The following is a 15,254-nucleotide window of genomic DNA, read 5'->3' as shown; positions in this document are numbered from 1 at the left end:
CATCTTGCTCCACAGTCACTTCCGGAAGCTCTCTAGGAAGCTCGGAGGACTGACAGCTCTATGGTAGGCCAGTAAAGGGATCGAGCATCCTCAGCTACACTAGTTGGAGGGCTATGCTGGACATTCTGAGGAGTGACTTGGCTTTAAGTCATCTAAGCTTTTGCCTGACCAGCCTCGGGCTTCAGGTGACAAGGATGAGTTGGTGGGTGGGGGTGGCTGATCGCAGACCCAGAGGCCTGGGCTAGGCTCAGGAGCATACCTAACGGATTTCTCTTTATTCTTCTTAGATACCCTGTGCTTTCTAGTTAATGCTTCATGAATTATTCCAAATCCCCAACTGCATATAGTTCCTAGAAACAGTATTATAAAATTCCTACTGATCACTGCTTTCTCTTTGACTGTGAGGTGTTCTCAGCCTCCAGATACTTATGTTTGGAAAGAACAAAACTACAAAATAACCAGACCTCTAACATAAAATTTAAAAAGGATAATGGTAGAAAGCAATGAACATTGTTTTACTTTTTAATATCAAAGACAACTTTTTTATCTGTTTCAATTTGTCAAGATAGAGCTGGTGAATCTCATTCTCATCTAGAAGAAATGAGGCAGAGGACATTTGCATGTCTTGCCTAATGTCATATAAACAAATGCCAAGCAAAGACCTAGAACAGAAGATAAAAGTCATATTCAACCAGGAATTGTCAAGCTTGGGTCACAAGTGAACAATGGATAGGGTTATTTTTGTTGTTGTTGTGTCTTAGTTTGTTTAGATCAAGAAGTTGGGTACATTTATAGAGCTTTGCCCCACTGTGAGTTCTCTTCTGAGCTACTACTGAAAGTTTTGTCACATTCATCACACATTTATTATCTTCTTTACCTCTACCACCATTTTAATAACCAGTCATTTTCAACAGCGTTTTTGGATTTAGGATGCTGAGAGAATCTTTGTTGAGTCTGTTTATAACAACAAGGAACTCGCTATCTGTAGGCATATCTTCTTCTAGAATGGCTCTTCATTCTCATTCCTGCTGTAATCACAAACAGAACATAAGAAGATCCATTTCTAGGTTGGAGAAAGAAAAAGCCTATGGCAGAAAGAAAGTACAAATATAAAATAACAAAAAAGTACTATATACTCTCACATATTTGATACTATTTTGGCTTTGGTAATATTGTAGCATAGCATACTGTCTCAATATAGGAAAAATATCAAGAAGCCAGAAAGAGAGATAGCAGCAGGATAATTTATTGGAGTATTTGTTGAGAAGAAGAGGCAAAAGTGTGCATCAGCGGATTATCTTGTAATGCTATATTGTGGGAAATGGGGAGTCTGACTATGCCAAGGATACAGAGGGACATCAAGACGACAATGAGACAGACTGCAGGACAGAGGATAATGGGGACAGAAGGACTAAAGGGTAATGAGGCAGACTGTAGAAGAGAGGATAAGAAAGACATAGGGCATCTCCCATGCTTTTCAGAATAGACCAATATTTTGATTTTATAATTGGCAATACTAGGAATTCCACTTGGCAAAAGCGTGCAGTGCAAAGTAGTACAAGTATGGTTGTGGTCATTTCATGTAGTTTTGGGAATTCTGTCTCAATCACAAACCAAAATTCATTTAATGATTTAGTTTTTCTTTTTGACAAGGTTTCATAAAGTTCAAGTTGGCCTCAAACAATGTTTCTGAGGATGACCTTGAACTCTTCACATTCTCCTACCCCAGCCTCCCAAGTGTTGGCATTACAGGTTCGACTCACCATGTCTGACCAACTTAACAATTTTTTTTTAAAAAAATAAAACTCAAGTCAGCAACTCAAACAGAAATAAAAAATATCAAACGTTCTAACATGATACAATCAGAGATATGCTAGAATCTGCGGTTTGATACATGCTGAGGACCAATGGTAGGGACATTTAAAAAATACTTTATTTTCTATAATTATATAATAATTATCTTTGTATAAAGGCAGAAAAGTTCGTATGTATAGGAGAAACTCTGAGATCCATAACATTCGATAGTCTTATTTTTGAACTGAGGTATTTTAGGTCATGTTTGTTGTTACTACTTGGCTTGATGGCATATGCAGTGTGAAGTGCTCATGTTATGTGTTGGGAAGCACACCTGCAGTGAAGTCACATGTTATAACACAGAATTCATTAGATATTAAGTCTAGAAATTTCACTTGTTACATGTTCCTAAGTCTTTTGGGTGGTAATATTGGATCTTTTTGAATATAGACTTTTGAACACTTGTGGGGGAGGGGGCCTTGCTTTTTGAGACAGGTCATACTCTGTGCTTCCCACACTGGCCAACAGCTCATGGACTCCCTGCCTTGTCTTCTGGCACACTACAATCGCAGATTTGGTTCACCACGCTTACCCACTCGTACTTTTACTAGTGCCAAGTCACTAATCATGAAATCCACTGGCAACCTTCCTGCTTGTCTGTACTTGTCAACTCAATGGTATTATTTTTTTTCTTTAACAATCCAATAGTGGAAAAAACTATCCTGACTTTGTCTTCCCACTTTCCACTTTTTGCTACAAATATCATTCAATGCCTTCTATGCCCAACACTGAAAAGTAGAACTAGTTTTGAGCAATTTCTGCTTATTTTCATGGAATCTAATTGTGTATGTGTGTGCATGTGTGTGTGTGCTGTGTATGTATGTGTGTACTGAATTTTATTTACTACTCTGCTCCTTTTATAAGGAGATATTATATTATTGGGCCCAACCTTGTGATATTCTCAGTGTGGATAATTATAGCTTCTCTAATTCAAGGTGGCAACAGCCATAACTTTTTTCATCAGAAATGCTTTCCCCTCTTACTGATTTCATGACTAAATTCCTACTCCATTTTTAGGGTGGAGGATACATGTTGCTTCCTCTAAAGGATTTCTCTGACCACCTCCTCCCCATTATATAACTTACCACTTATATAATGACACAACTATCTCCATGAAATAAAAAAAACATATTTGCTTTGCTCACTATTCTTAGTGCCTTATACAAAACGATGTATTATTTACTGAATGATGAATGATTTAAGGTTTCCAAGAAATCTGGTGCCAATACTAATGTTTCTGCGGTCCCAAGAGTCACCTAACACTTGGTTCTCTCTGGGTTAAGGCTGAAGCTATCTTACATACTTAGGTAGATGTGAAAACAGTGTTGTCTTAGAAAACGCTTTGAGAACATAAACCTAGGCTGAAGCCCAAAATATGTAGGCTCATCTGGGCATTTGAAAGGCCAACAGTACACATGATCTCCAGAGCGCCTATCTCAGGATATAAAAATGCTTGTAGTATAAACAGGAAGATCAAAGCTTATCCACTGAGAGAAAGCTAAACAGAGAACTCCAGTAGGCTGCTCCAATGTCCTTATTCTATTTCTGCTTCATGGAAGTTGTTAGTAAGAAATTGATCTAATGATATTACCATTGTTATGTAAATCATGATACTCCCACCAATTCTGCCGGATGTTGTGAACTAACTCCTGATTTGAAGATCATTTACTATTTGCTACTTGCTATTTTTCCTTTTGCTTGCTATATCCTCAATTAACTCATTCATTTCAAATAGAATTACTGGATTTCTTAGATCATTGCCTATACTGTACAGAGCATCTACTTCTATGAATCTTCTCCTCATGCATATGCATTTTTCCAAGGAGTGGAACTACTGGGTAGAACGTGTGGGTATCAAACCTTGTCAAGTATAATCAAACTCTTACAGAATGTTTGCCCAATTTGTGATCCCATCACTGATGTTTAAACAATAGTTTTCAGTTAAAACCCTCTTCAATGATTGACTTGAAAGATTTATTAATTTTTCCAATTAAATGGGTATTACATATAATTTCTAATTAAACTATATGTTTAAAAGTATTTCTTGGTAGTGGGATATGGTTGCATGCCTTTAATCCCAGCACCCAGAGGACAGAGCTAGGCAGAACTCTGTGAACTTGAGGCCAGCATGGTCTACATAATGAGTTCTAGGCTAACCAGGTCTGCATAATGAGACCCTGTCTCAAAATGTTGTTTTCTTTCTATGTACTTCTCTTACTGTAGTATAACGGTTCATATCATTTGTTCATTTTTCTATTGATTTCTTTAAACCTTCCACAATGAGTTGTATCAATATCTACTTCACTAATTCATTTGACAGAGGGTTCCATGTAGCTCTGTTAGTCCACAGATTCACTTTGTAGCCGTAGGCTTGCCTTAAACTCCTGATGTTCCTACTGCTATTGAGCCTTTCTGGAACTGAGATGACAGGCATGAGTCTCTCTCTCTCTCTTTCTCTCTCTCTCTCTCTCTCTCTCTCTATATATATATATATATATATATATATATATATATATATGTGTGTGTGTGTGTGTGTGTGTGTGTGTGTGTGTGTATGTGTGTGTGTGTTTGTATATATGTGTGTGTGTTTGTGTGTATGTGTGTGTGTATGTGTGTGTGTGTGTGTGTGTGTGTGTGTGTGTGTATGTATGTATATGGTCCAGGTTGGTCTTGAGCTCACAGAGATCCTTCTGCCTCTGTCTTCTGAGTGCTGGGCTACATGAGACGCTAGCCCAAGTGCTGTATTTTTATATAAGAGAATGAAACAATTGTAGAGGATAAATGCAATGTCATCCAAAAAAATATACATATAATGCTTCCTAAAGCCCCCTAATGACTATCCATCTGGTCTTCATTTTTGCTAGGTTCCTAGGTGTCTTTTCACTCCATACAGGTTAATTTATTCATCATCTTTACTTTTAAATGCCATGCTCCTCCTCACACATCTGCCCTCCAGCTTTTGAATAGTCTTATTTCTATGTAGCTACCAGGAGTTTACATTATTGATTCTACTTTTGTTGGTTGCAAACACTTCCTGCCAACACATACTACTTTCTTTTTGCCTTCCTGTGGAGTTATTTTGATAAGCAGAAGACTCAGATTAAGTGCTATCTGTCTCTTGCAGCTTCACTTGAAGTTGCCTCACCATCTTCACCTTTTGACTGCATATTGTTTTTCTAATGTGAGCTTTTTCATAACAGTGACTTTATTTTTTTCACACATCGTAATATTGTTACATACTTATGTCAATTATTAGAGGCATGCAGTCTGGGGAAGTGAACCATTCTATACTCTTTGTGGGTTATACCCCTATTAATTTGTACTGCTAGTTAATTTTTTTGTTGTTGTTTTTTGGATACACGATCTCATTATATAATCCTGTCTGTCTGTCTTCATAAACCAGGCTGGCTTCAAATTCTTAACAATCCTTCAACTTCTGTGACCTGAGTTCTGGGATTACAGGTATGTACCACCACATCTGGCAATTTGGGCTGTCTTAACAATACAATCAAAGTTGATTTCATATTTTATTGTTGGTTTTTCATGGATTTAGGTTCCAAATATTTGTCTACACCAATAAAATATGATGCAACTCAAATGGATATGATCTGTGGTTATGTCAGTTTCAGCATTTTTAGTGAATTGATGTTGGACAAATTGTATTAACTATTTATAATAGTTTTTAAAATGACAATAAAAATAATGACATCAGCAGGCTTTCTTGCCTGTTGAACTCCTTTCAGAAAACTGTAAATCACTTGGAACATATTTTGCTCTGGCCAAGAGTCTTTTTAAAAGTCCCTTTCAGTTCATTGTTCCTTAAGCTGTAAATGAAAGGATTCAATACAGGGGCAACAACCATAAAAATTACTGATGCAGCTGAATCTTTTTCAGTGGAATGGTTGGATGCAGGGCTCATATAGATTCCTGCAATGGCGCCATAAAAGAGAACAACCAAAGCAAGGTGGGAGCCACAGGTTGAGAACGCTTTGAGCTTTCCTTCCATAGAAGTAATTTTCATCACAGCAGAGACAATGCGACCATAAGATGCTAAGATACACACTGATGGTACCACAAAGATCAGTCCCACCACAAACAGAACCATCAACTGATTGAGACTGGTGTCAGAACAGGAGAGAGGGAGGAGGGAGTTTATGTCACAGAAGAAATGGTGGATAATATTTTCAGAGCAGAAATGAAGTCGGGCAATCATGAGGGTATGCAAGAGTGTGCAGAGGCATGGGGTCATAATGGTAGTATAGTGCAAAGGATGGCAGATGGCCACATAACGGTCATATGCCATCACAGTGAGAAGAAAATTGTCCATGTTAGCAAACATCATACAGAAGTACATCTGAGCCAGGCATCCAGGGTAGGAGATGGATTGAGACTTGGTTTGGATGTTCAGGAGCATCTTGGGGACTGTAGCTGAAGGAAGGCAGAGGTCTACCAAGGACAAATTGGCAAGGAAGAAATACATAGGTGTGTGGAGGTGATTGTTTGAGCCAATGGCTAACAAGATGAGGAGGTTTCCAAATAGTCCTGTTAAATAGAGACATAGGAAGAGGGCAAAGAGAAGCCCTTGGTGCCCTGGCCAACTTGAGAAGCCCAGGAGGAGAAACTCAGAGATGCTGGTTTGGTTTTCCTTCTCCATTGGATGTACCTATATGAGGAGCTATAGAGAGAAGTAAAGTTCCATTTGGTAAAACACAACTTCCCTTGGTATTTTCTTTAAATATCTGTCTAGTATTAGCCTCATTTACCAAATGGTTTTCTTTTATGGCTTCCTGTCTCTTCTCTGATGCTCTGCCAAAGTTTACCTAGCCCCGAGTGTGCCTCTTTGCCCTATCTGTTGCTTTAAGGTCAATAGCATCAGAGAGCTCATGGGGTCTTCATCTCTTTCTGCTTAGTAGGCAGAGCCTCTGTTACAGCTCATTTTTAATTAGTGTGTATTAGTTGTACAAAGTAAGATGATTCATTATCAGATTTCTACTCTTACATAGTTTATTCATACTCCATTACCCCATCTTGTCTTCCCTTCGTCCCCCGCTCTTGTAAATACCAAATTGTAAATGCCCTTTACATTTCACAACCATTTCTTTCTCTAGTTTCCTTTTATATACACAGCACAGTGTATGGCTGCCTGACTATCCACTGTGTTGAAGCACGCCCATAGCTCTGAGATAATTAATGGCTCCTTTTCCCAACACTAGGATTTGATTGAGGTTCTCTTCCCCAGGGACTTGCCCATCACTATGAAAACCATCCTATGTGAAAACCAGCCAGATACCTATTATTTAGGTTATATTATTTAAGTCAGATGAGGTTTAAAGTAGCTCATCTCCATAAATTTAAAAAATTCAACAAATGTACAAAGTTAAGCTTCCAAAGATGGTTTACTTGAGCTATAAATGTAAAAGAATTCAAATATGTTTAAAAGTTATATACCACATGTGGCTGTACAATGAGTATAGATAAAGCTGATGAGAACATGGGTGTAAAGATTTACTTGAAATGTTTTTGTGTTATTTTAACTATAACTTCAAACAAGGGCTCATGGACAGCAAGTATCTGATATCATAATATTACTTCAGTTAACTGTATTTCGAGGAGATGTAGAAAAGACAGAGTAGTAATACAAGTTTTCTTCACCAGAGACAATTGTATTTGAGAGGTTATTTCTCCACCGGTGAAATGAGGCAATTCAAGCCAGATTAGAATATATTAAAGGCAGGTTTATTGGGAAGCTGCTCTTTGGTGAGTTCACTGGCCCCAAGAACTAAGGCCAGGGAAGTCATCATGGGGTGGGGAGAGGGAGAAGAGAAAGAGAGAAAGGGCTCCCACAGAGAGAGAAGGAAAGGAGAAGGGGAGAGGAGAGAGAGAGAGAGAGAGAGAGAGAGAGAGAGAGAGAGAGAGAGAGAGAGAGAGAGAGAGAGAGAGAGTGGGAGAAAGAGGTACAGTACAATGTTTGGATTATACAGGGAAGAGCCTCTGGGATAAGGGCAGTCAAGCGCCTGGGCTGGAAAGTTCAGGGTTGGGGACAGGGAATGCCAGGTAGGGACTGGAAGCCAGGTCTGATTTGATATGTAAAATATGCACTACAGTCCCTGTTCCTGGGTCAGGAAACCAAACAGTATTAAGGAGACATTTGTACAGAGATATTATCAGAACAGATGACTTTGCAATAGTAGGAACAGATGCTAGAACAGAAGTTTGTTTAGTCAGTGTTGAATCCAGACTCCATCATCTTTAGGCCCTGTAACCTGTGGATCTCATCACCTCTGGACCACGTAGACTCACAGTTCTGCCCTGGGTAGCTGCAACCAACTTCTGAGAAGCCTTCCTTCCTACAGTTTTCCTCCTTGGAGTACCACTTCTATCTCTCCTGTAGGATTATCCTTCAATATAAAGGATATTTATATTTTCCCACTTTCCTTCTTAAAGCGTTCTGATTTTTCCAGTTAGTCTTTGGTTAGCATGTAAGCGGTGGGTCCCACTGTGACACTTCAGCGTGTATCATCATTATGCCATGTTCTTATTCACCTCACTGCCACGCTCCTTCCCTCTTCTCCCTTTCTTGAAGGCTTCCCAAATAATGTTACTTTTACTTTCATGACATTACCCGTTCTTGTTCCCCCTCTCCCTCCCTTTAAACACCCTCCCATCCACTTATAGTCCACTTTGTACATGGGAGAAACCACACAGTGTTTGTCTTTCTGAGTCTGGCTTATTTCATTTAGCATGATAACCGCTAACTCCGTCTGTTTTCCTGTGGACATCATAATTTCAGTTCTCTTCACTCAACAAAGCTCTACTGTCTTGTATAGAAACAAAACAATACAAAAGCAAAACAAGAACCAACAAACAGGATCACATGAAAACAAAAAAACTTGTGATGTTTTAAATTCAGTTCCATCCAAATTCTGTATCACTGCCCACAGTGTCTTCTGAGCCCCTCCTTACCTCTCCAGCCTTATATCTTCCTATGACCATTTTTTCCTCTTACAGTTTTCTGACACACACTGAAATCACATCTCTCTGTAGTTTCTTGCAAATGAAAGTCTCTGACTACCTTATCTAAAGCTTTTCTGAATTATTATGTTGTCTTTATATAACTATTATCTAGAATATTCTTTTTATTTATTTCTTTTTATTTGGATCTATTCATGTAAAATTTCATGTTCAGAATCACATAAAAAACTATTACATACATAGAATAGTTTCTGGCATAGGCCTTCAGTATGTATTTGTTGAGTAAATGAGTGAATCTAATTGGAGACTCAGGAGTCATTTCTGCTCTTATTAGACAAATGCATGTTCCCTCTGTGGTGACTTTTCTCTTTGACAATGTCCTATAGAGTCATTTTGTTTTCACTATGGTGGATGTTAGAAGCAGCTAAAGACACTCTGCTCTATAAATACTTTATATTTGCTCATCAGGTCAGACTAAGTTTTTTGTTTTGTTTTGTTTTTTTAATTAAGTAGAATAAACTGCATGCCAGAGAAGGTAGAATAAAACACATGAAATTCCTTTGCTGGATTATGGATTGCTCTCAGTCTGCTGGCTTGTATCCTAGGCAGAGGGTTAAAATTTATTGGTGTAAACTAAGGAAAATGAAGTGGCTCTCCCAGATCACTTGTGATTGACTGAATATAAGGTGGAAGCAGAATTGAGAGAGCACTGACTGATGCTTTGGACTCCAGAGAACACACAGATCAAGTGAGAATTTCCAGAAATGTTTAGAAACTCTTTCCATAGGCTGCAGACTTACCATAGTAGATAAAATACCAACCTACTGCTTATAACTGCTCTCATGCTACAAGAGAGATGCCATTCCAGGAAAGACAGGTTTGACAGTATTACATCACTCGGCAGTTCCTTCCATGCAGCACTGAAAGTTATGGTTGAATAGATGTTCTCTAGCGTATGTCAAGAACATAAGGGATAGATTTTCATAAGAGACTATCACTGGCTACAGATGAAGGGAGAAAGCAAGATATGAGATTTGCAGGAAGTAGGGTTAATAAACCATTAATTTCTGGAACCCTTCTTCTTGTGCCTTGCTCCATTTTCACCTCACATAGTCTCAACAGAAATGGCCACTTTTACCTCTTACCATAATTGATCACCATAAGGTTAGCAAGAAAGTTCTCATATGAGCTCCCTCTCCTCGGTGATAGCATCCGTAATTTTTCCTGTTTTAATCCAGGTTGCTCTTTGTTACTGTTCCTTTCTGTTGCCTGGTGTGGGAGGCAGGGACTGGCCAGGTGAAGTGGGCTTAGTTCTTGGATAAAGGAAGTTAGGATTTGAGCTATGATTGCTGTATGCTGGGTAGACTGTACAAGAGAGTCCACCCAGTCTCATCTGCTTGCTGAGAGGGAGGAAAAATACATTTACAGAAAAAAAAATAAAGTTACAGTATGTTCATCTTCTATGCCTCAGGCCTTAATCTCTCTGTGTGCCTGTGACTGTCAGGCCACATTGAATTAGATTCTAATTCCAGTTAGTTCTGAAGACACTGTCTACTTCATTTTGATTATGGTTGAGGCCAAATATACACTTATTATCATTTACTTAGAAATTTCAACTACAGGTAATCTTTTTCTAGTACTTTCTCCCCTTATTTTCATTCATGCCTATCATTAGAAGTTATCTTAAGCTTTTAGTATGATTCTGTTAAAGAACACATCTAAATAACAAAGCAGTTGTTTACAAAGAATACATAAAGGGATTATTCAACAACAATATCCTGAAAGAAGCAAAAGTGGCTTCTCAATGATTTACGGTAGAACTATTCTGTAGATACTTCTGCAGAGTCATCTGTGACATCAAGCCATAAAGGGTGTTACAGAGACCACAGTCCATGAACGGCACCATATCCTTCACTTTTTCTAATATTTTTCCTACAATAAGTATAAAGCAATTAAGAACATGTAAAGCCAACTGGATAAATTCTACAGCCACACAAGAAACCATGCATTCCTCATCGAGATGGAGAGCACAGTAGTCACAGTATATCTTCACTTTGTGTATCATCATATGCGTGTTGTGTTCTTATTATGTAGGCAATGTGTTTTAGTAAAGGCAGGATCTGAAACAAAATTCCTTCCTTCTTTCCTTCTTCCCTTCCTCTCTCCCTCCCTCCCTTCCTCCATTCCGTCCTTCTTTCCTTCTCTCCTTCCTCCTTTTTTCCCTTTCTTTCCTTCCTTTTGTTTCTACCCTTTGACCCCTCCTCTTTCTTTTTCTTTTCGTGGTTCTGAGGACTGAACTCAGGGCCTCACATATGCTAAACAAGCTCACGAACATTAAGCTACAATTCTCAGTCTCGGACAGATTTTCTTGATTTGAAACCTAGTCCACTTTTCATCATGTCTCCACTGAATATTTGATCCCATATTTTCAGAAGTAGGCATTCACTATTTGATTGATGAATTCTACAGGTGGTTATTAGGTACCTACTATAGGTTAGGCAAGGCCTTATCTACAGTCTGAATTTGTCTTCCTTGTTTAGGAAGTGACATATTTTCTTTCTGATTTTCCAGATCTGCTCATCTCTACTGGTTGGTTCCACGCTCACTTACCAGGTGATCATATGATTTCTTTGAGTGAATCAACTTCTAAGTTTCACTTGGAGGTAATGAAAAATGCAAAGTGCTGAACTGTTTCCCTTTCCTTAGAAAGAACACAGTTGAGGGAAGGGACAGTTTTTAAGCAGGTCACAAAAGGTACAGGGTGAATGTGAGTGACTAAAGGACTTCTCCATATTAAGGCTCACAGCTTCTTTGAGCCTATGGGGACCCAATCTTGAAAAAGTCCCTGAACTCCAGAAATCATGACTTCATCTCCTTTGTGATTTACAAATTGTAACTGTAGGAACAATTCTATGGAAGACGATTCCCCAGGGAGACCCAGAGAAAACATCTAGAGATTGTATGCTTCCAAGAATGTTGTAGCTTGTCTCTCTTCCCCCTCAGAAGACACACTGAAACAACAAACATCACAACAACTTGAAAATTTTTTCTTTAGTAGGGTTGACCAGTTCCCTAAATGTAGGTTCTATGTTCCATGATTGAAACATTCCATTAGCATTATCTTCCTCCAGCTTACACATGCCTGATATTCAAGGACCCATTTTGTGACAAAGGAGTTTTGAGATAACAAATATGTAGCCAGAAATCACATAATCTCATCTTATGTTCTATTACCCAGTACCAGCACTAATGCATTAGTGGAATGAGCTCAGCGCACAGGTTTTCCTGGGGCTGATACCAAAGGTTTTGGAGTGTTCTGTTTTAGCATTCTGTATATACATGGGAAAGATGACCAGTTTGTGTGGGGCATTCTTGCTGCTGCTATTCTTATAATGCATAGCCCCCAGCATCAAGAGGTCTATACCAGCAAGTGGTTTTCTATATTAACAAATTTCTGCAAAACTAAATAGCTTAACATCAATCATTTCTATAGTGTGCAATTAGGAGCATCAGAAATTTGAGGTGTACGAACTTGAGTAGTTCTGTTTTTTGTTTGATTCACATATTTGTCTGACTTAGGTATAGGGTCAGCTTAGGATCACTGGCTTTGAATGGCTTATGTCTGCTTGATAATATCCCCCATCTTTGAGTAGAATAACCTGGGTTTCTTCATATGATGAGAGAGGAGAGAGGGAGAGAAAGAAGGATAGATAGAGTGGGGGAAGAGGGAGGGGAGGGAGAAGAAGGGAGAGAAAGGGAGAAAGAGTGAGAGAGCAAAAGTGGGAGAGAATGCCAATATCTTCTGCAAAAATGTTCTCTACTCAGCTAAACTTCTCCCTCTAGGCCTTACCTTTTGAAAGTTCTAATGCCTCCCATTAACATCATAGCTAATGGCTAAGCTTTTAATACACAGACCACTGGAGAATATTTACCTAAACTTTGTAAATCAATAATGTATTTTTTAATATATATTTTTATTTTCTATATTCTTTATTATCCAAAAGCTTTCCCCTTTCCCAGTTCCCCCCCCCCTCCCCATATGTCCCATAAGTCCTCTTCTCTCCATCCATTCTCCTATCTTTCCCCCTCCCTTTTCTCTGTCCTGGTACTCCCCTACAGTGCTGGATCAAGTCTTTCCAGGATTAGGGCCCTCTTCTTTCTTCTTCATGGGAATCATTTGATATGCTAATTGTATCTTCAGTATTCAGAGCTTCAGGGCTAATTAATATCCACTTATCAATGATTGCAGTCCATGTGTGTTCTTTTGTGATTGCGTTACCTCTCTTAGGATGATATTTTCCAGTTCCAACCATTTGCCTAAAAAATTCATGAATTCATTGTTTTTAATTGCTGAATAGTACTCCATTGTGTATATATACCACATTTTCTGTATCCATTCCTCCATTGAGGGATATCTGGGTTCTTTCCAGCTTCTGGCTATTATAAATAAGGCTGCTATGAACATAGTGGAGCATATGTCCTTATTGCATGCTGGGGAATCCTCTGGGTATATGCCTAGGAGAGGTATAGCAGGGTCCCCCGGAAGAAGACTGGACTCAACAATGTATTTTTAAAAGCAAGATTTCATGTAGCATGGGCTATCTCTGAACTCACTATGTAGCTAGAGATGACTTTGAACTCCCGGTCCCCTTTCTTCCACCTTCTGAGTAATGGAATTCTGATTCTGTATTCCCTCCCTAGCTTATGAAATGCTTCATGCATTCTAGAAACATACTTTATCATATGAGTAGCATGCTCAGCGACAATGTATTATTTTATATATGCAAAGTATATATGTATACATACACATAGTATACATAGTATATATGCTGACGTATATGTGGAATGAATAATAGCAATGAAACAAGGGACAGCAAGGAGGAATTAGAAATATTTTGTTATTATAAGATACCTGTACATCTGTGAAGCAGTTTTTGAAAACATTTCAATCACATGAATAATGCAAGCTTTAGGGCAACTGCCTAAGATTATAATATATTTCAATCATAAAATGTATTATTGTAATCCAGGAAAAGTGTCTTGATTTATAAAATGTGCAATTAAAAAATACAAGGCAAGATCGGGTCTCAATGGAAGAAGCTACACTTAGTCCTGCTTTGACTTGATATCCCAGGGTTGCGTGGTAGCCAAGGGAGGCTTCCCCTTCTGTGAGGAGAAGGTAGGGTAGTGGGGGAGGGATTTGTGAGGCTAGGGCTGGGAAGAGAGGAGGGAGGGGGTCTTTGACTAGGATGTAAAGTGAATAAATTCATTAATGAAATACAAGGCAAAATGAGAGTAGGAAAAAAATAGGACCAGAACAGTGAGGAGAAAACAGCAGCAAATATGGTAAATATTTATCCAGCTGTGTAGATAATAACTTTAAACCCAAATGATGTAAATATGCTAATGAAAATACCGAGTTTGCCTGGATGTGCCAGGAGCCAAACTGACTTTACTTTTTGTTTAGAGTTCATTTTAAAGATAGGCTTGGGTTTTGACTTTTCCTCAGCTATAGACCTTGGAGAAATCGAGTGGTCACTGTGCCCTCCCAGAAGAAGAAAACATCTTGCTGCTGCCAGAGATTCACCTTGGCTGATTGCCCAGACTACGTGCAGAATCCCACTTGCTCACTTCTTCCCCTGCCTGTATAAGTTCCCTGAGAAAATACAGTTTACTAGGTCTTGAGCAGTTAATTTGTCTTGACCTCGTTCTTCACGTCTCTTGTCTCTGTTTCTCTGCCCTTCTCTTCTAGGGTCCCCTTCAAAAACCCCCGCGGGCTGGGGCATGGATGGATCAAAAGACAAGGTGCAATTACCTATTGTCTATAAATATCCCACACTGATTACGAACACAAACATAGAATCATATAGTTCTAATGACTATATTTATTTCAGATAGAAAAGATTCTAAAGCACAAAAAAGTTACCAGTGATAAAGAGGAATGTAGTAAAATGATACAAGGGTTAAATACCCAAGAAGACCTAACAATCCTTGGCAGGCTCAAACCTCACAACAAAGTTATACAAGGGAAGCATTGTCCAAACTGTAAGATAAAATTGGTGGATCTACTATTATAGTGAGATAATTCAGTATCTCTTTATCACTGATGGTTAAACATCTGTATTAAGGTCCTTCGGATGAATACAACCAACAATGTATATATAGTTATGAGAGGGGATTTATTAGATTGACTCATAGGTTTAGAGGTTGGGGCGTTCCACAATGACTACCTGAAAGGAAGAGGTGAGACAAGTAGAGACTGAGAGGAACCCATGATGCAGTCTCATCTTAAAGAGCAAGATCTGGAAACTCCTTGGAGGTGTTGTCTAGAGACTGAAGATGCTGGAATCAGGCATCCATGGAGTCTGTGGCAGCATTTTAAAAAAGTGTGGTATCTGAAGGGCTCACTGTGCCTGAGTGTGAGGTCC

The 15,254-nt window shown here is 38.8% G+C and overlaps 1 protein-coding gene and 1 long non-coding RNA gene across 4 annotated transcripts; one reads left to right on the top strand and one right to left on the bottom strand.

Moving 5' to 3' along the window:
* Positions 1-69: 69 nt before the first annotated feature.
* Positions 70-14,514, top strand: LOC127664516 (uncharacterized). 3 transcript variants are annotated; one of them, XR_007973213.1, is made up of 4 exons: positions 70-185; positions 5,258-5,316; positions 11,398-11,489; positions 14,336-14,514. It is a non-coding gene; the product is annotated as an uncharacterized LOC127664516 (long non-coding RNA). The 3 variants fall into 3 exon arrangements; XR_007973215.1 differs by lacking the exon at positions 70-185 and adding an exon at positions 5,002-5,035; XR_007973214.1 differs by lacking the exon at positions 70-185 and adding an exon at positions 5,043-5,150.
* On the bottom strand, positions 5,609-6,553 carry LOC127664514 (putative olfactory receptor 1F12P). The gene is given in 1 exon segment (XM_052156593.1): positions 5,609-6,553. A coding segment is annotated over 1 exon segment (945 nt).
* Positions 14,515-15,254: the final 740 nt, after the last annotated feature.

Source organism: Apodemus sylvaticus, chromosome 14, assembly GCF_947179515.1.
Source record: "Apodemus sylvaticus chromosome 14, mApoSyl1.1, whole genome shotgun sequence".
NCBI classification, from domain to species: Eukaryota; Metazoa; Chordata; class Mammalia; order Rodentia; family Muridae; genus Apodemus; species Apodemus sylvaticus.
The sequence above is the reverse complement of the archived record's forward strand: the minus strand, read 5'-3'. Positions and strand labels throughout refer to the sequence as shown.